General features: G+C 37.2%; 1 protein-coding gene across 2 annotated transcripts in view; it reads left to right on the plus strand.

The window, feature by feature from the left end:
* WDR41 (WD repeat domain 41) overlaps window positions 1-21,425 on the plus strand; it is a 44,478-nt gene that overhangs the window by 18,341 nt on the left and 4,712 nt on the right. For both annotated transcript variants that reach the window (XM_082836147.1, XM_082836148.1), the window contains exons 6-10: window positions 5,078-5,189; window positions 8,192-8,254; window positions 11,828-11,938; window positions 17,895-18,079; window positions 20,949-21,070. In XM_082836147.1, coding sequence (XP_082692273.1) covers window positions 5,078-5,189; window positions 8,192-8,254; window positions 11,828-11,938; window positions 17,895-18,079; window positions 20,949-21,070 — 593 coding nt within the window. The remainder of the gene's footprint in view (window positions 1-5,077; window positions 5,190-8,191; window positions 8,255-11,827; window positions 11,939-17,894; window positions 18,080-20,948; window positions 21,071-21,425) is intronic.

Below are 21,425 nucleotides of genomic sequence, written 5' to 3' on the forward strand. Positions count from 1 at the left end.
GTACCTAGTATGTTTTTAGTAGGTAATTCTAGGAAGAGATATTACTTTCAAAGTGACTACAGCAATAGCTAGTCTCTTTTTTGTTTGTTTGTTTTAGCTTTGAACTAAAACATGGAGTTATTTGTCCCTCACCATCTATCTTCCATAAAATGATAAGGGTAAGATATAGCAATTACTTAGTTCCAGAACAAAATCTTTTGTGGCTAATTGGCTGCTACTGTTAGGTTCATTCATTTTATAAACAAATATTAATCGGAGCTTATTACTTGATAGGAACTCTGCTACATGTTGGAGAAACAAACTTGGATAAGACTTGGCTACATTGATTTCTGTAGAAGAAATTACCTTAAATGTTCTCAGAAAGTACACTGTTTTTCAATAATGTCAACAAGTTTGGGGAAAGATACTAGTAAACTGAAATAGTGTTTCCTCATTTGCTTTGAAGATTACTGATCTCTGTATTGGAGCTAACACTTTCAATGTAAAAAAAAAATCAGTGTGCCAATAGTCAAAGTATTTCATTTTTTTCCCTAAAAGGCAGCATCTCTGGTAGCCATCTTATGCTACTATGCTATTCTGATTATCAATTTAGAAAAGTTTCTGGGGAAGAAAGTGCCATTTACTATATACTGGTATCCAGTTTTACAATGGACTGTCTTTGAAGTCAATAAAATATTGACCTGATCAAAATCTCTACGCTTTATGTGAAAAGATGCTCCTATTAAATCCCTCAAAAAATAGTCTTGCTTATTTGACTGAGGTAATTAGGATTCAAATGAAAATATATGCATTGAAGGAACAGGGAAGGAGAAAAAATTTAGTGTATTTGGGGGAAATTCCTTTGGTGAGCTGTTTCATGAACTGGTCAATAAAAAGTATCTTATTTCGGGGCTTCCCTGGTGGCACAGTGGTTGAGAGTCCGCCTGCCGATGCAGGGGTCGCGGGTTCGCGCCCTGGTTCGGGAAGCCTGTGCTCCGTAACGGGAGAGGCCACAGCAGTGAGAGGCCCGCGTACCGCAAATAAAAAAAAAAAAAAAAAAAAAAAAGTATCTTATTTCGGTATGGTGAAAGGACTTCCTCTTTCTTTTTTAATGAGCAGCCTCCTTTCCCTTGAAAGTACTTCTTAAAGGAGTTTTACTGTACTGTTAATCAGCTAGATAGTTGTGTTTATTCCCACTGTGATCCTGTTTCGCATTAAAAAAAATCGTTAAATACAGCATTTCACTCATTTTAGTTCAGTGGTTCAATTGTTCTTGAACTGATAGTTTATCAGAGAATTTCAGATCCTTAATAAATATACGAAATACTATTATTTATTTTTTGAACTAGTAAAGTTTCTTTATAAGAGATGATATTAGCAAGGAGGTGCTGAAATTGGCATTTTTATTGTCATTGAGAGTATAATCAAAATGATCTTCCTGGAAGGCAGTTGGCTTTATGAATGAATCTTAAAAAATTATTATATGAATTGACCCAGTGATTCTACTCCTAGAAAACTCTTTAAAGAAATGATAAAAACTTGGGCAGCGATTTATGAACAGAAATATATATTACAAATATATTTTATAAATGGATGATTGACAGTATCCTAAATGTCTTATAGGAAAATAGTTAAATTATGGTAGACATATATGCTAAAAATGGTTTCAGAAGAACACATAGCTTTTGGAAAATGCTAATGATAAGATGTTAAGTAACAAAAGCAGTATAGTATCCTCAACAAAACACTAGCAAACCAAATCCAACAATATATAATAAGGATTATGTACCATCATCAAGTGAGATTTATCCTAGGAATATGAGTTTAGTTTAACATCTGAAAAATCAATCAATGTAATATACCATACATGGTAAGAATAAAGGATGGAAAACATGATCATCTCAATAGATGCAGAGAAAGCATTTGACAGACTCCAACATCCTCTCATGATAAAATACTCAACAGACTAGCAGTAGACGAGAGCCTCCTCAACCTGATAAAGGGTATCTAGGGAAACACAGCACCTAACATCATATTAATGGTGAAAGACTGACTGAATACTTTCCTCCTGAGTTCAGAAACAAGACAAGGATGTCTGCATTTGGCATTTCTCTTCAACATTGCACTGAAGGTTCTGACCCAGGGCAGTTAGACAATAAAAATGAAATAAAAATCATCCATAGGGGCTTCCCTGGTGGTGCAGTGGTTAAGAATCTGCCTGCCAATGTAGGGGACATGGGTTCGATCCCTAGTCCAGGAAGATCCCACATGCCGCAGAGCAACTAAGCCCGTGGGCCACAACTACTGAGCCCGTGCTCTAGAGCCTGCAAGCCACAACTGCTGAGCCCAAGTGCCACAGTTACTGAAGCCCGCGTGCTTAGAGCCTGTGCTCCACAACAAGAGAAGCCACTGCAAAGAGAAGCCCGTGCACGGCAACAAAGTAGCCCCCACTTGCCACAACTAGAGAAAGCCTGCGCGCAGCCCCAAAGACCCAACGCAGCCAAAAATAGATGTAAATAAAAAAATAAATTTAATTTTAAAAAAGCATCCATATTAGAAAAGAAGAAATAAAACTGTTTCTATTCACAAGTGACATGCTCTTCTATATAGATAATCCTAAATCCATAACAAAACTATTAGAACTAATAAACGGATATAGCAAGATTTCAGGATACAATCTCAATATACAAAAAATTAACTGTATTTCTTTAAACTAGCAATGAGCATTCCAGAAATAAAGAAAATTTATTTGCAATAGCATCCAAAAAATAAAATAGAAATAAATTTAAAGAAGAGCTATGAGACTTGTATACCAAAAACTACAAAACATTGTTGAAAGACACTAATGAAAATATGAATAAATGGAAAGAAATTCATGGATCAGATTTAATATTGTTAAGATTGCAACGTTACCCAAATGATCAACACTGGACAGAATCTCAGCAGGCTTTTCTCCCCTCAGAAATTGACAAGCTGATCCTAAAATTCATGTAGAAGTAAAGGGGACCCCATAATAGCTAAAACAGTTGTGAAAAGAAAGAACAAAGTTTCAAGATTGAAACTTACAAATTTCAAAATTTACTACAAAGCTATAGTAATCAAGACAGTGGTACTGGCATAAAGGTAGATGTACAGATCAGTGGAATAGAACTGAGAGTCCAGAAATAAAACCTCACATATGTGGTCAATAGATTTTTGACAAGGGTGTCAAGACCCTCCAATAAGAGAAAGAATAGTCTCTTCAGCAACTAATACTGGATCTAGATGTCTACATACAAAATAATGAAATTGCATCCCTACCTCATGCTGTAACCAAAAATTAGTTCAAAATGGGTCAAAGACCAAGATATAAGAGCTGAAACTATAAAACTCTTAGAAGGAATATGAGTAAATCTTTGTGTCCTCGGGTGATACAAAGTGTCGCCTTTGTGTCCTAGATGTGATAGCAAAAGTATAGCAACAAAAGAAAAAAATGATAAATTGGACTTCATCAAAATGAAAAGCTTTTATACCTCAAAGGATACCATGAAGAAAGTGAAAAGACAACCAATAGGATGGGAGAAAATACTTGCAAATCATATATCTGATAAGGAACTTGTCTCTTGATTATATAAAAAGAGCTTTTACAAATTAACAATAAAAAAGACAACCCAATTAAAAACAAAGAATTTGAAAGACATTTCTCTGAAGAAGGTGAGCAAGTGGCCAATAAGCACATGAAAAGAAGCTCAACATGTTAGTCATTAGAGAAATGCAGTTCAAAACATAATGTGACACTATTTCACATGCACTAGGTGGCTAATATCTAAAAGACAGATAATAACAAATATTGGTAAAGATGTGGAGAAATTAGAACCCTCTTACATTGTTGGAGGGACTGTAAAATGGTACAGCCACCTTGGTAAATAGTTTGATAGTTCATCAAAATGTTAAATAGAGTCATTTGACCCAGCAATCTCACTCCTAGGTATTCCCAAGAGAAATAAAAATGTCCACACAAAAACATGTACATGAATGTTCATAACAACATTACTCATACTAGCCTAATGGTGGAAACAACTTAAATGTCAATGAACTGATGAATGGATAAAATGTGTATAACCATACAGTGGAATATTATTTGGCAATGAAAAGGAATATAGTACTGATATTAAAAAATCAGAGATTAGACACAGTAGGATGTCTTGAAGTACAAACTGCACTGATTATTTTCAACCCTTTTTATTCCAGCAGTTTAAAAAGCAACCCCATCCTCAGCCCAGGGAAGATTACCAGAACCTTTTCCTTTTTTTTTTTTTTTAATACATATTCTCTCTTGCCCTTGTGTTCACTCAGAGTTAATGGGTGGGGAGAGAACTATGAAAGGTGTGGACTTTAAAGTACTATTAAAGGTAAAGGACTTCTACCAACCTTGAAATAATTTCCTGAGTCAAGAATTAGGAGGTTTGAATTTGAAAGATACATAAAAACTAAGGTCATATTTTCAGTTTTATTTAAAAAGCAGTTTACGTTAAGCTTGTATATTAGTTGTCTATTACTGAGTAACAAATTACCTCAAAACTTAGTTGTTTAAAACAATATCTCAGTGTTGGTGGTCAGGAATAGAGAGCAGTTTAGCTGGATGGTTCTGTCTCAGTGTCTCTCCTGAGGTTGCTGTCACCTTCAGGTGACTGGGGTTGGAGGTGTTAGGGGGTCAGATGCTAGGTGAGTTAGTGTTGGTTGGTGTCCAGAGGCCTCACTTCCTTGCCTCACTTCCTTGAGGGTAAAAAAAAGATGCCAGCCACAATTAAAAAAAAAAAAGATGGATCCTCCTCCATGCGGCTGCTTGTGTGTTTTCAGAACTGTAGAGTGAGTGATCTGAGAGAGCAAGGAGGTAGCCGCCATGACTTTTATGACTTAGTCCTTTAAGTCACACACCATTCCTTCTGCCTCATTCTGTTCATTGGAAGCTAGTGACTTAGCAGAGCCCACATTCAAGGGGAAGAGAATCAAGCTCCACCTCTTGAAGGGAAAGGGTATCAACTTGTGGACATATTTTAAAGCCACCGATGAATGCTTGAATTTCTAAACTGATAACTATTTCACATGAATTTTGCAGTGTTTAGCTCTTCTTCAGAGACTAGATGTTTGGCTTTCTGGTGGGAATGACCTCTGTGTGTGGAACCGAAAATTAGATCTCCTGTGTAAGACTAGTCACCTTTCTGATACAGGTAAAAACAAATCAAGGTAATTGTGAACCATGATAGACTCTAAAAAGACACAGTGAATCTTCAAAGAGACTTTCCATGAATACAGAGGAAATATAGATTTTCTTTTTAATTCTGAATATAAGATGTAGCCGTATTTCTCCAATTCAGGTTAAGGGTTGTGTAAAATATATTTCCATCTCAAGTTGGAAGGAAAAGATCCGCCTTCCTTTGGCTTCCCCTTCCTTTCTAACAGAATTTCTCAAAAGTGATCAAGAAAAACCTTTTCATATATGCTTCTGGGCCATGTCTTAAACTGAGTTTGATGAGCATGTTGACACCTGGAAGCAGATCTTTATGACTTTACAATAGCATTTTCTTTCTTTATTTGTAGGGTCATCAGACTTTGAATAGATTCCTAAGGATGACCTCATTTTACAGTTGGTTTTACTAAAGAAACTTCACTCACGTGCAAACTTACTAATAAAATTCTATTTTCTCAGAATTCTGTTGACATATACTTTTGGTTTTAATAGAAGAAAAATCAGTTTTGACTTATATTGATATCAAGGAACTTAAAAAATAAAAATTTATTCAGAGTAAAAATATTTAAGTATAAATGAGTAAATTTAAATGACAGTAACCTTGAAGTCATGTGATACACTATTAACTATTTTTGTTTCTAAAAGTAGTGAAATGAACCCATGGACATCCTAGAAAGAATACAGGCATACCCTGTTTTATTGCACTTCGCTTTATTGGGCTTTGTAGATACTGCATTTTTCACAAATTGAATGTTTGTGACAGCTCTGAGTCATGCAAGTCTATTGGCACCATTTTTCCAGCAGCATTTGTTCACTTTGTGTTTCTGTCACATTTTGGTAATTCTTGAAATATTTCAAACCCTCCACCAGCAAAAAGATTATGATTGGCTGAAGGCTCAGACAGTGGTTAGTATTTTTTTAGCAATGAAGTATTTTTAAATTAAGGTACTAATATGTACATTGTCTTCTAGACATAATACTTTTGCACATTTAATAGATGACAGTATAGTGTAAACATAACTTTTATGTGCACTGGGAAACCAAAAAATTTGTGTGACTTGCTTTATTATGAGAATTGCTTGATTTTGGTGTTCAGGAACTAAACCTGAAATATCTCCAAGGTATGCCTGTGTTATTAAACTTCATTTACACTTCATTTGAGTTGCATTTACACTTCATTATTGGAACTAGTTTATCTCCACATGGGTATTATAAAATACCAGAAAAATAATATGATGTCTTAGCAAAACTAAATCCATATCTTACTAGGATTTACAGTTTAACTTCTCAATTCAGTGTTCAATCACTAGTAATCTTGTTTGAATCTAGAGTGTATTTTCGTGTTTACTATTATCATGAGTTATATCTCTTTATTTACATATACATTTTCCTTCCTATTTCTTATACTAGCCTGTGGGTATCTGTGAATTTTTATTTCATGAATTATTAGTAATTATGTTGTGAAATATTGAAATCAGGGCTAAAAACACCTTTTGTATGTTAATGGAAATAACCACCTATTATTGCAGTCCCCATTCCTGTTACGAGTTATATTTGAGTACTGTACATTAAGTAGTCACAGTTTGCCCTGTTTATCAGTGTTTCAAGATATAGCAGAAGTCTTTGAGGAAATCAGTTAGAAAGCTTTGAAAAGGCCTTAGGTTGCCATTGGTGAGCTTTTCATGATTTGGATTTAGCAGTACTCTTAGACCCTTATCTTATATAGCTCCTTTCAATAAGCCTTGCTTGATTTATGGACTGGCAGGGCTTTTAGAACAGTTATTACATATTTGGAAATAAGCAAAGATAATCTCAGTCAGTCTGATGCAATGGAAGGAGGCTTGGACTAGAAAGCAGGACATCCATGCCCTTTCCAGCAATATGTTCTGTGATTCTGTGTATTAAGTTGCTACTTCTGGATTAATGAGTTTCTAGTATTTTTATTTCATAAATAATTTAATAAACATTTTTTTAAACAAGCTGTTTTCTGCATCTGGAATTCTCCTCTGCTACCCCTTCCCCTGCTCTCCTATCTCTTCTGCTTCTTGTACCACTCCTCCTCCCCTTTCTCCTCCACCACACCATCATCCCCCCATCTTAAACATGGGAAAATAGAAACATACTGTTAAAACAGTATGTGGAGAAAAGATTTTGGCCAGAAATACTCCCCAAGTGGGAAGGTAAAGTAAATGAGTAGAATACTTTCCAAATTTGTGTATATGTTATAAATTACATATATATAAAATTACATATGTTTTATAATGGAGAAGTGAACTTTTAATAAACAGGGTTTTTTGCCAACACATGTGGTGGTCCTAAATCTAATACATGAATATTTTTTTGCTGACAGAAGTAATGTAACATATTTTATAGAAAGTAACGTAACATATCTTATAGAAGTTATGGTTACTCTAAAATCATTTCATGATTCAGCTATAAAAAGATACTTAGAATTGTATGCTTAATAAATGAAATGTGATGGAATGTTGAATCTGATTATTCTAGTAATACAAGGAGTTTTGTAAATGTGTTGATTGATTATAAACATATTATTTGAAGGCCACTTTCCTAGCTGTTGACGGTTGGCTCACTCATTTACTGCCAGGGAGCCCACCCAGGCTTCTTAAATTTACATTGAGGAGCATGCCAATTTTATATCTCATTTGAGCTAGCCATCTTGTAAATGGTGATGATGATTATCTTAAGGGGTCCCTGGTAAATAAGTTCACCACAATAGTAAAAATATTCAAAGAGCATTTCCTACTCTTAAATCAGTAATGTCTTCCAGAGGTCTCACCTACTTTTCACAAAATCATTTTCCATATGTAAGCAAGCACGGAAGTGTGATGTAGCAAATTGTGTGTGCTTTATAGTTACCATCCCCTTTATAGGAATGACCAACATAAATCTGAGAATGTTTTTGTTTTTGATGTAATCCATGAAGAAAATAATTTAACCTTCGTTTTATATGTTTTTGTGAAGGGATCAGTGCTTTGATTGAAATACCTAAGAACTGTGTTGTGGCAGCAGTTGGCAAAGAACTGAGTGAGTATGACTCTTTTTTTCTTTTATTTCTTCTTTTTAAAAATTTTAAACTAGCCTTGTATACACATTTCAGAAAGACTAATTCAAGGGACATCTTTCCCTTCCCAGTCTTGGCCTCCTGGGATTGTCGAAGTGATGTGGAGCCCAAGACATTTTCAAGATCTTAGATCAGTTTTTTACCACACTTGGTCTAGCATAGCCAAGTGGGCAAGGTAACCCCACTCCTCTGATGCTAGAGAAGGCCATTTACATTCCACAGTCCTCTCTGTTGCTGATCCACACTCATACACTTACTTAGCAAAAACTTTAGCCACATAAAACAACTATCAACATTCTGGAAACTAAAAGCTTGAGTTGGGAGTGTTGGAGGAGGATTATTTGGGGAGTTCACTAAGATAGGAACTGTGGAGGTTTTGCCTCAGGAAGCCAGAATGGGGCCCATTTTCTTGTGGGGGAGTTTATGCCATTTCCCTCAGACTAGTGGGACAGCAGAAGGAGGGATAGCAACAGGAATTTTGTAAATGTATTAACTGATTATAAACATGCAGTTTGAAGGACACTTTCTTAGCTGTTGACTGTTGGCTAACTCATTTACTGACAGGAGCCTGCAGTAAAAAAAAAACCTTCTATGTTCATTACCTTATGGATGAAATTTGGGTGCTGAGAAGTGATAGAGTAAGCACACTTCTTAAAAGCTGCTTTTTTCTTGAAGAATTTTTGTAGCCCAGAGGGCATTTGCTATTACTTGTGCTGCTGCTTCTAGAGACCAGCCTTGAGATTTGCTATGACCATCAGTTGGCATGTTTGCAGATACCAGTGAGCCATGAGTTAATTGTTCACCATTTATAAACTGTTGTCTGCAGGCTCCACTGCTTTGCAGTCACATTTCTCTTTCTTCAACTGAACTTTCTGTGTGTAATCATGTCTGAGAAGTAATTTTCTAGACCCTATGCTTATTCTTTCTTTTCATAAAGTAATTTCTAAAGATATAATTCTGTGTTTAGTTTTTTTTTCTTTTTCCTTCCTTGCAGAAATTCAATTTTCCCATGTTCTTTATTGACCTGGAAAGACGTCTAGCTTTTCCCTGCCTTTTTCCTCTGTGTCAATCACTTGTGTTTTGCTGGTTTTACTCTAACTCAGTGGTTCTTACATTTTAGTGTGCGTGAGAATGACTTGAGGACTTGTTAAAAACACAGATTACTGGGCCTTACTCCCAGAGTTCCTAATTCACTAATTCTGGAGTGGGGCCTGAGCTTCTGCGTTCTAACAGGTTCTCTGGTAGTGCTGAGGTTGCTGGTCTGGGACCATACTTTGAGGATGGCTGCTGTAAATATTTTGATCCACTTCTTTCCATCTCAGTACTGTTGCTCTATTCAGGTACTCATCTCCTCTTTTGCCTGCTCTGTTGTGATAGTCCCCTAACTTGTCTTCCTTCCTCTACTGCTTCTCAAATGCCTTCTCCTCTAGTTTAGTGCTTCCCAGATACATTTTCTAGTAGATGCTAGAGGGATCTATCTAAAATACAGGCTTCAAGACGATACAGGTACACTTATTTGCAAAGCAGGAATAGAGACACAGAGGTAGAGAATGGATGTATGTATACGGAGCAGGGGGCAGGGGATGAATTGGGAGATTGGGATTGAAATATATACACTATTGATGCTATGTATAAAGTAGATAACTAATGAGAACCTACTGTGTAGCACAGGGAACTCTACTCAGCTCTGTGGTGACCTAAATGGGAAGGAAATCCAAAAAAGAGGGGATATATGTATACGTATAGTTGTTTCACTGTGCTGTATAGCAGAAACTAAAACAACATTGTAAAACAACTATATTCCAGTAAAAATTAATTAAAAAAAAAAAAAAAGCAAGCTTCAAAGCTTCAGTGGCTTCCGATTGCCTACATTAGTTGTTTCTGAACTCTCAAATTTCTGATTAGTACAAAAGGTCAAACTTGTGGAGATCAACATAGAGTTGCCAATTTTAATTTTGTTTAGTGAAAACATTAAAAATCCCAAACCAGAAACCAAACTACCATTTACCACCCTGATTTTATAAAAATAAGTTTTAAACAACAAAATATGAAGAACATGATCTCAGAAAAAAAGAATAGGACTTTAAATTGAATACATTTAGTTTTATAAAAAAAACTTACGTAGTCCTTATTTTTTCTCATTTTTGCTCCAGATGAAAGAAATCTTTGCCCTAGGGACCAATGTAAGGACACGAGTAGCCTACAAGTCCAGATTTTTCAACATATCAAATCATGCCCTCCATTATTTCCCTCCTGCTTCCTTTGAGTCCTGTATCGCTTGCTTGTTAACACTGAATTGCTTGGGATTCCCCAACCTCTATGCCTTCATTTCTGTTGTCACCGTGTATTGGACTTGTCCTCCTACTTATTGTCCTCTTCGATCTAATTTCTAAAATAAGAGATTTTTATTGAATGAATTAGTGAATTCATTGAAATAGTAATAAAAGCAACACTAATGCCTCAACGGAAGTTAGAATATTAGCTAAAAAAAAGGAAGAAATGAAAGTTGGTTTTATTCTGAAAATAATTTATAAAAAATACAAATATTCTTTAAAACGAGGTTCTGCATTTTACTTAGTCTTATAAAATAAATATGTTGTGCCATTTTTCCTTATAAAAATAAGTTTTATTCCTTTAAATGTACTATCTTTTCTATTTCTAAGACTAAGCTTGTGCCCATGTACTTGGTTTTAAATGTTCCATACCAATTTCTCTTTTTCTAATGTGAGGGTTCCCCTCAACAGGAAATAGAATTTCTGTGTGCACTAGCTGCAGTGACTTTGAGGCTTTTATTATCAATAGCTAAGCAAGGCTATCAGCTCTGAGTACTCATCCTGGTTCAGAAGTCCAGGATTTTTCTATTAATCCTTTTTTAGAATTGACTATTGCTTCTCTCTTTTTTTTTTTTTTTTTTTTGTGGTACGCGGGCCTCTCACTGTTGTGGCCTCTCCTGTTGCGGAGCACAGGCTCCAGACGCGCAGGCTCAGCGGCCATGGCTCACGGGCCCAGCTGCTCCGCGGCATGTGGGATCTTCCCGGACCGGGGCACGAGCCCACGTCCCCTGCATCAGCAGGCGGACTCTCAACCACTGCGCCACCAGGGAAGCCCTACTGCTTCTCTTTTATCTTCTGATCTAATTCATATTTGTTTTATTTCCTCGAAGTTATTACATATGTGACCCTTGTGAATACTTGTCTATAGAGACTATATTTATGGACTCACTGAGCAGTTTCACATTATCTTTTGTACTTTGCATTTTTTTGTTCAGAGGCTTCACGGTTGGTAGTGGGTTTAGAAGAGTTTTAATAAAGGAACAGAGCTCTGAGGACACACTCACTTGGGATTTTAGTAGATCATTTCAAACATCTCAAGCATTTGAAAGAAATATTTTAAAGTAGTATGAACAAGGCTGTCATTGGAGATGGGTTTTTCAGTATTTTAGGTATTTCTCACTTAATGAAATGCTAGTTTTTGAGCAGAAATATAACTTTAATCTTTGACCATTTTAATAAAATTATATCTGTCTTTTCATTTAGTAATTTTCAGGCTGTTAGCACCCACAGAGGGATCACTAGGATGGGATATTCTTCAAGTTAAGCGCCTCCTTGATCACCAGGATAATATTCTCTCACTGGTTAATGTCAATGGTAAGCTCATTGTGTACGTGTTGATACTATGTAAAAATTTTTTAACTTTTTAACCTGTTTTGAACTTTAGTCTTGTTTTGTTCTAGAATTCTGGAATTACCATGATGAAAATAATGCTATTAATTAGTAGGGATTGGCAGTCTTTTATTTTCTGAGGTTTAAACCAGTGGAATTCATCAAGTTTCATAGATTGTTAGGTCTTAGATTTAGGCACAAGGGGAAGAATAGAGTTGGGCAGAGAAAAGGGATGACAGAGGAGAGAGCATACTTACCTCAGGTGCTGCTTGGTAGCTGTGGGATGATTGTTGTAGGCTATCAGTACTAATGCTTGGTAGCATTTTGACTTTTTTGTGTGTGTGTGTGGTATGCGGGCCTCTCACTGCTGTGGCCTCTCCCATTGCGGAACACAGGCTCCGGACACACAGGCTCAGTGGCCGTGGCTCACAGGCCCAGCCGCCCCGCGGCATGTGGGATCTTCCCGGACCGGGGCATGAACCTGTGTTCCCTGCATCGGCAGGCGGACTCTCAACCACTGCGCCACTAGGGAAGCCCAACATTTTGACTTTTTTGGCAAATGGTCCTGGCTAGTTTCTCTTTTGAAGATCACACAGTACAAATTATATAGCACTCTATTTACAGTAGAATGAGCTGGATTCAAGCCAGTTGTAATTATGATTGAAGAGTCAGAGAATAACACCAAACTAAAGGTCTGCAGAAAATGGGTCATATCTGCCCTTCCTCATGGATGTGTGTGTTGGTTTTTTTTTTTTTTTTTTTTTTTACTTTTTGGCCGCATGGCACGTGGGATCTTAGTTCCCCGACCAGGGATTGAACCGCACCCCCCTGCAGTGGAAGCACACAGTCCTAACTGCTGGACTGCCGGGGAACTCCTGCCAGACTTTCTATTTGGCTTTATAATGATTTTAATGAGTTAGCTCCTGTGAGCCGAACCTGACATCAGATGACAGGATAGGATCACAAACCACAAATCCTGGGATTTAGCTACTTCACTTTCAAATAAAGTGACACCTTATATCATCAGAGCTTTCCTGGGTGATCTGTGTTCTGAGGTCAGATGGGAGGACTCCTGGGTGGCTTCAGTTTGATAGTCTGGAGGACACTATAAGAGGGTCCTGTAAGGATGCCATGAATATGATGTTGTAAGAGGACTGGACTGCACCCCCTGATCTGAGATCTGGGTTGGCTGTTTTTGAGCAATACTTTGTAGAAACATGAGGCAGAGGGAAAGGGGAACAGACAGCACTAAGTGTAGTCTCCATTTGTATGCTGTTCAGTCACATTTTCAGATACATCAGTGAGAATGTCCCTTCCAGTTCCAAAATTTTCCTCTCCAATAGCCATTTGCTTGTTCAACCCAGCTGCAAATCTTTCTGACGACTAGATTGTCTATATGATAGAAATAATAATATTAGGAGCACCACTTTATTTTTCTCTGGGGGCTCCTTTTCTTCTAGCCATGATGGCAGCACAAAAGGCAGGTTCTTATTTGGAAGTCCCTCTGACACTGAGCCAGAGAAGCTCCAAGGCCCTAAAGCTGTTGAGAAAAGCACAGCAGTGTTTTGGCCATTACAGTGGTCATGCCTAGTTGTCCCATTTTAGAAGTGAAGCATTGGTACCAGGACCTGGCATGTTTCCTTAATGAAGGTGATGGGATGTTCCTGAGGTAGCCTTAACCTCATGGCACTTCTTTTGCTGTGTGATGTACAGAGAAGCTTATAACAGTTTAGCCAAGAAAGCTTTCTTCAGGTATTTCTTTGCCAGCTTTTTAAGGGAAGGAAAATGGAAAGCTAAAGCAAAAAAAAAAATTGTTAATAAAAATTACAGAAAACCCCTAGTGCTTTTTAGTTTATAAATTCCATGATTATAAAATTACACTACAGACTATAAGTAAGCCAAAAGCATATTTAAGAATCACATATGGACAAGTAGTCTGGTAAAATTTGAGAATGATATTGTGACAGTCTTACCTCGTATATAGACGCGTCTGCCATGCTGCAGGTTTTGGCAATCCTGAAATGATTATGTTGTACAAGTCCCAGTTCCACTTTCAGCCCTGCTTCTTTATCCCCACCAATTACCAATTAAAGATGTGGCCAGTTACTGGGTTTATAACTCACAGGAAAAGTGCATTTTCATTGAGGTGGCCCTAGGGCAACCTTAGAATGGTACAACAGAGAACTCCTACAAATGTGGATAATGAATACCAGGTTTGCCAGTGAGGTCTGAATGCCTGTGCAGAGATTTTCTAAGACAGACATACAAGATAACCTTGCTTATCTCTTCTGGCAAAAGGCTCTGGGTGCTGCTTCTTTATTTTATTCCTTTTCTTGTTTTGTACTGACAGCATGGTATGGTAGTCACAAAGTATTAGTACTTCTGAGGGATGGGTAGACAGGTATCAGGTGAGATTTTCATACTAAGTGACTTTTGATAATTGCATAGGATGAAAATCCATCCCTATATATAAAACACATCGAGGTTGTTTGGTGTGAAACATTTTGAATGACTAGTTTGGGATAATTTACATAGCAAACTATACTGACTCGGGTCAGTGCCAGCATTTTATTTTTAGTGAAAAATTCTAACTGGGCTCAGGTACTTTGCTATTACAAAGATGAATTACAGACACTTGGAGGAGATCAGAGCAGGCAGCTGTGTGGTCTCAGTAGGTTAACTCTATTATAATGACGCATGCAGAATTGGAATCTAGAAGGATCTTCACTTGTTACCGTCTCTGGTTCTTTTGTAGTTTGAGTGAGATTGGAAAGAGGAGGGAAAGGGATGGAAAAGAAGGTCATGGAAAGATTACTACTGTCTTAACGTTCCCACTATTAGAACTAGGAGCCTGTTTCTCTCCACAGATGAGAAATGAACTTAATTCTTCACAGAGAGAATTCTATAGAGTCTGTTAATAAACTATATAGAAATTGGACTTGGAACCAAGACAAAATAATATTTACCTGTATGATTGCTGGTAATTCTTTATTTCTATGAGATTGTTCATCTAGTTATTAGAGATTTCTGTCCTGCTGGTTTATTTGATAAATGGGATAATTAAATCATAATTACTCATCCATGTATTCCTAAATTACAAGTAACTGGATGTTTTAATACCATTAATATGGAATAATACCAGGGGCTCAAAATAATACCAGGGACTCAAAGATAACATTTGATGTCTTTTTAAAATGGCTACACATTATTTAATTTGATTTTTACAATCATCTTCATTTAATGCCTGAGAAATCCAAGATAGAAAAAGATTAAATGACTTTCTGAAGACCAACCACATGGCTAGTAACAGGCAGAGCCAAAATTAAAACTAGAGTTTCTAGACTCACAGTGCATTGTTCTGTTCCTCCTAAATATAAAGGAATTAAAATAAATTGCATTTCTTTAAGATAGTTTTTAGTCTCAGCAGTTGTACATTTTCTATTAAATGTATAATTTGTCAACTGTCTTAGTTGGCCCACTAATTTCATTTTTATTAAAGGTTTTAAAAACTTGTTATTGTGCAAATAATACATATGAGGAAACAGAAACATAAAAATGTAAAAATGAAAATGAAAATCATCCTACCATACAGCATTAAGTACAGGTTCATATCCTTCTAAGTGTTTTTCTGGGTGTATATATGTATGTATATGTGTATACATATGGTGTGCTTTTTGTAACAGTATGTCATGAATATATTTCTGTATTAATATAACATACTTTTACAACTTAGTTTTCAATAACAGCATAACTATTTCATTTCGTGGATGTTATTTATTTATTCGATCCCCAGTTGGATGTTTTAGGATACCTTTAGATTTTTAATACTATGTGTAACAGCCTTGTCACATATGTCTTTTATGTACTTTCCTCAGGATAAATTCCTAGAAGTGGAATTGTTAGATCCGGGTTTACAACTTTTTAAGGTTTTGATGTATATTACCAAGGATTGCAAAGATTACACCAGTTTATACTAGGGCATGAATAGTACGTGAGTGTGCTGATTCCTTATGCTTTTGCCGGCATCGGGTGTTTTCGTGTTTTATAATCTTTCCCGATCTGCAAGTCAGTGAATAGTATCTCATTGCTTTTAGATGTCTTTGATTATTAGGGAATTGAACGTCTTTTCACATGTTTACTGGCCATTTGTATTTCTTGTTTTGCCAGTTCAGGTCCTTTGCCCATTTTTCTGCTGGAGTGCTTATCTTGTTCTTAGTGATTTCTAAGAAGTGCTTATGTATCAAGTATAATCAACCTATTTCGACATCTAAATTGCAGACTTTTCCCAGAGTTTTGTCATTTAAATGTATGATTTGGGGGGACTTCCCTGGCGGTCCAGTGGTTAAGACTTCCCTTTCCAATGCAAGGGGTGTGGGTTTGATCCCTGGTCAGGGAGATTAAGATCCCACCCACATGCCTTGAGGCCAAAAAACCAAAACATAAAACAGAAGCAATTTTGTAACAAATTCAATAAAAACTTAAAAAATGGTCCACATCAAAAAAATCTTTAAAAAAAAAAGTATGATTTTGTGCTAAGCAGGTGTTTACTCATATCTCTTTCCCCAGCCTCCACTCTGTCTCCTTGAGAAGCCTTTTAGCACTCCATATTCATAAAACATTCACCTTTATTTTCCTCAGTTCTTTAAATACCTTTAATGTTTTAATCTGTTTGAAACTTATTTTGGTATATGTGAAATAACAGAAAATATATATATTGGTCGTTGCCCCCAGTTCCTGGCACAGAGTTCCTTAAAACTCTTGTAATTGCCCAAGAGATAAGAGCACAAGGAACATCTTTTGTTCTAATATTTGGTCTAATATTTCCTGACAGAGCTCCTTGGAATTTCCTGGGTGATAGGAGTGTCTTTTGTTCTAATGAGGCTACTCTTTCTTGATGGGCTCCTGGATGGGGGCTGGTCACCAGAAAGACCAAGCCATTATTAGAAGCTTAGAATTTTTGGCCACTGGCCACGCGCCCCCGCGGCAATTCTCCAGAGAGGGGAGAGGGGCTGGACGTGGAGTTAGTCATCGATCATGCCTATGTGATGAAGTTTCCATAAAAATCCCAACAGTACGGGGTTCAGAGAGCTTCTGAGTTGCCAAACACGTGGAGGTGCTGGGAGAGCAGCATGCTCAGAGAGGGCATGCGTGCTCTGCGATCCTTCCCACATACCTTGCCCTGTGCCCTTCCCACATACCTTGCCCTGTGCCCTTCCCACATACCTCCCGATCTTTCCCACATACCTTGCCCTGTGCCCTCCATCTGGATGTTCATCTGTATCCTTTATTATATCCTTGTATAATAAAGTAAGTAAACTTTTCCTGAGTTCTGTGAGCCATTCTAGCAAATTAACTGAACCTGATGAGGGGATGTGGGACTCTTCGATTTATAGCCAGTTGGTCAGAAACACAGGTAACAACCTGGATTTGCAGTTAGTATCTGAAGTGGGAGAAGTCTTGCAGGACTGAGTCCTTAACTTGGGGGATCTGACACTATCTCCAGGTAGACAGTGTCAAAGTTGAGTTGAATTGTAGGGACACTCAGCTGGTGTCGCAGAATTGCCTGGTGTGGGAAAACCCCACGCATCTGGTGTCAGGCATGTGGTGAGTGTGGGAGTAAAGGAGAAACAGAAGTGTAGCTTCTCTTCACTGTGTATGATCCAAGGTAAGGTTCTTTTGTTTTTATTCCCCAAATACTTAACCAAATAGTCCAGCATGAGGTATTTCTTTCTTCGCTGAATTGAAATGCAATCATTATCACATACTAAATTTCTAAGTAAGCTTGAGTCTATTTCTGATAATCTTCCTGTTTGGCTTGTCTAGTTACCTCACTGTTCTAAACATTGTGATGTTATAGAGCAATACTACTAGGCAGTTCATTCATTTTTATGTTTAGCTTAGGTAAATGGTCAATAATGAGACATCTATGAACTCTGCCTAGATTTGAGTTTTGTAACTGGCTCCCATGTTGGAGAGCTCATCATCTGGGATATCCTGGACTGGACTGTGCAGGCCTGTGAACGCAACTTCGGGGACCCATCTCCACAGCTGGACACTCAGCAAGAAATAAAACTCTGTCAAAAGCCAAATGACGTTTCTATTCATCATTTCACATGGGATGAAGAGGTAAAAAAAAAAACAAAATTGAGAAAAATATCTATAATCTTGTCTTTTAATAAACCGTTTCTAATTTTAAAAATTTAATCTCATGATCCTATAGAAAGTTATCATTCCGTGTGTTCACGTTGTGCTCTAAAATGTTTTGATATTTTTCAAAGATTGCATCACTTGCTTTAAAAAAGAATTTTAATCTTAGCTCATATCTTTGAGGCAAGGAAGTGATTAAATGGCCACAGATTTAAAAACCCTATTGAAATTTTGAGTTGGATTAAATATTCCCACAGGATTTGAGGATAATGCTTAAAATTGTTCTAAGAAACACTTTGAGAAAGAATCCTTTTGAAGATTCTGGTGCATTTCCTGGAGCAGTAAAGGAAATTAAAAATTTCAGGAATGCCTTTCTTTTAGTCTTCTGGCATCATGGGGCAAGATGATTGTGTGAGAATTATTGACTTCAATCCTTCAGGCCTTGGCAGTGATGCTCTTGAAGCACTTTACATCCTTTTTTGCAGTAGTAGATTAGTACCAATGGATTTCTGAATCTTGGCTCTGATCTGAACATCTCTTCTTTTAGCTTCAGGGGCTCAGAAAATATGTTTAAAATGGGGGTTCCTTTTCTAAATATAATCACAAGAAATGTTTGAGTTATAAACTTTGAGGAGAGGGGTTAGAGGAGGCTTTTACCTCACTTTATTTTGTGCCTTCCTGTACTGTTTAAATCTTCTAATTGTATGTGTTTTGTTATTTTTATTTAAAAATTCAGTAATAGTGTTCTGGATGGGGAGAGCATGGTCTGTTTTTTTGTTTTTGTTTTGGCTTTCTTTGTACCTCTCTTACCTTAAAAACAAAACAAAACTAAAACAGAGTAGGGTAAGAATAGGTTAAAGAACACTATTATACCTAAAGATTAAGTTTCTTTATATCCCAATTTTATTTTTTTTTAAAAAAGTAAATATGGTAGAAGACAGTAGTCTCAGAAAAGACGGAAACTATCTCTAAGAGTTGTAGCCCTAAAAATTTTATATGTATATATATTTTTATCTTTCTTTTTTTAAAAATTATTTACTTAGTTTTGGCTGTGTTGGGTCTTCTTGTTGCGTGCAGGCTTTTCTCTAGTTGCGGCGAGCAGGGGCTACTCTTCAGTTGTGGTGCGTGAGCTTCTCATCGCAGTGGCTTCTCTTGTTGCCGAGCACGGGCTCCAGGCGTGCGGGCTCAGTTGCTGTGGCTCAGCCTGCTCCGGAGCGCAGGCTCAGCAGTTGTGGCGCACGGGCTTAGTTGCTCCGCGGCATGTGGGATCTTCCCTGACCAGGGATCGAACCTGTGTCCCCTGTATTGGCAGGCGGATTCTTAACCACTGTGCCACCAGGGAAGTCCATATATATTTTTAATTTGATACCTTTTTCTCACTTTTGTAAAAGTGTTTAAAGTTTTGCATTTTGTACTCTTTAATCTTAAAATTTTCGATTGGTGTTATTAACTGCTATAAATGCTTAATAAAGCATTAATAAAGCACTCACTTTTCCCTAATTTTCTTTGTTTTATCGGAGTTTTTTTCTTTCTGCAGGGGGGCCATTCATTGTTGATGACAAGTGGTTGATAGAGTGATTCTGTTGAGTAAAGGCTGCCCCAAAGCTTATTAATTCTCTAGTTGTGTTGATAATTTTCTTTGTGACTTTGGATAAATCATTTAAACTCTGCACAGATTTCCTGGTCCATATAACTAGTTTCTGAGGTTTCTCTGCATTGAATGTCACCCAGGACGCTAGATTTTAGCAAGTTGGCTAGCTGTTCTCATTAATGCTCATGGCACTGGTCTTCAGCTTGCATTGCTACATGCAGAATACCAATCCTGAGGGTCAAGGGGATCATTCCAGATTTAAACTCTGGTAAGCCTTGGGGGGCATGTTTTGGTCGAGATGCTGTAGGTCTGAGTTGGCGTTGTAGCCTTTGAGGCTGCATGAGAAGTATTCTTTGGTGAGAACAGGTAGGCAAAAAAAAAAAGGATTTTTGAAAGGTCTTTCTACTGGCATACCAACTGAGTAAGAATGAATGATTCTAAGACAAGAGCTACCAGAAGTCTAGTGACTTGCAAAATAATTTTGGAAGCTAGGTGGTATGGTATGAGGCAAGAGTAAGGGACTGGAGTAACATGACCTGGATTCTAATATCAAACTCTCACGTCTTAATTTTTGTGTGATATTAATCTTTTTTTATTTTGACTTATTATTCTGGAAAATAGCTTTTCCTACATTAATGAGATGTTATGAGGTTGAAGTAAGGTAAGTATTGGTGAAAGTACTTTCAAAAGATTAAAGCTGCTTTAGTAAAAAGGTGTTTCTAATACTACATTTGGAAAAATGTTTTCGTGAAGCCACTGTATATATGCCACTATAGCATATGCTTTTTTGTATCCTTTATAGGTCTTGTGATGCTTAAGATGTGGAGTGCAAGTAATTTTGCTCACATTTTTCAGGCAAAGAAGCTAAGTAGTTTTCCCAAGGATATAGTATTATGTGGATGAAAACCTAGGTTGTACCTCAGCAGCTCCACCTCCACTGCAGGCCAGTCTGTCAGCCACAGCTCCTTTCTCTGTCACATTTCAACGAGGAAGAAAGCGATGCTGTGGGGTATAATATACAAAGCTTTCTCTGTATTAGCAGTTGTGTCCTTCCACCTTCTAAATGCTGAGCTTTCCTTTGTGCTTTGATATTTTTGGATTTCAGAGGGCAGTACAATAATTTGGGCTGAAGGCTAGGAATAGGGAAGGTAACAATGGCTTTCTGATCTCACACCAGGCCTGGAAATCTATTACACCAGGTAGTGGTAAGTACTAGTTTTATGCCCATTACTGAACTTCCCCCCCTCCCCGCCCCAGAATGTATTTGTTGCAGTTGGAAGGGGTTTATACGTGTATAACCTTCAAATGAAGCGTGTGATTGCCTGCCAGAAAACTGCACATGACTCCAATGTCCTGCACGTTGCCAAACTTCCAAACAGGTACAAGTTTCCGTCAGTTCTGTAACAGGTGAAAGAAATGCATAGTTCCCAGGGCCACCAGTGTAATTTTTCAAGGGGCAAAGTCACCTGGCTCCGTGGCTTGACCTGTTATGTTCTTTTGGAAATGGAGAATACCCCATGGCTATCTTAACAGAAGAGTTGGTGGCATTATATTATGAAACTTACAAGAAGCAAGGTTCAAATGAATTACATTGAATTTCATTATAAGAAGAGATAATTTAAAATTCGGTATTTATTTTAAAAGATAAAAGACTTTTGGGCACTGACTGTGTACTAATTTTTCTTTTTATATTTTCCACAAACCCACCTTTTTGGTGGTGGTGTTTGATTACGG

The sequence above is a fragment of the Leucopleurus acutus genome (genome assembly GCF_964270905.1).
Source record: "Leucopleurus acutus genome assembly, chromosome: 3".
In the NCBI taxonomy this organism is placed as follows: Eukaryota; Metazoa; Chordata; class Mammalia; order Artiodactyla; family Delphinidae; genus Leucopleurus; species Leucopleurus acutus.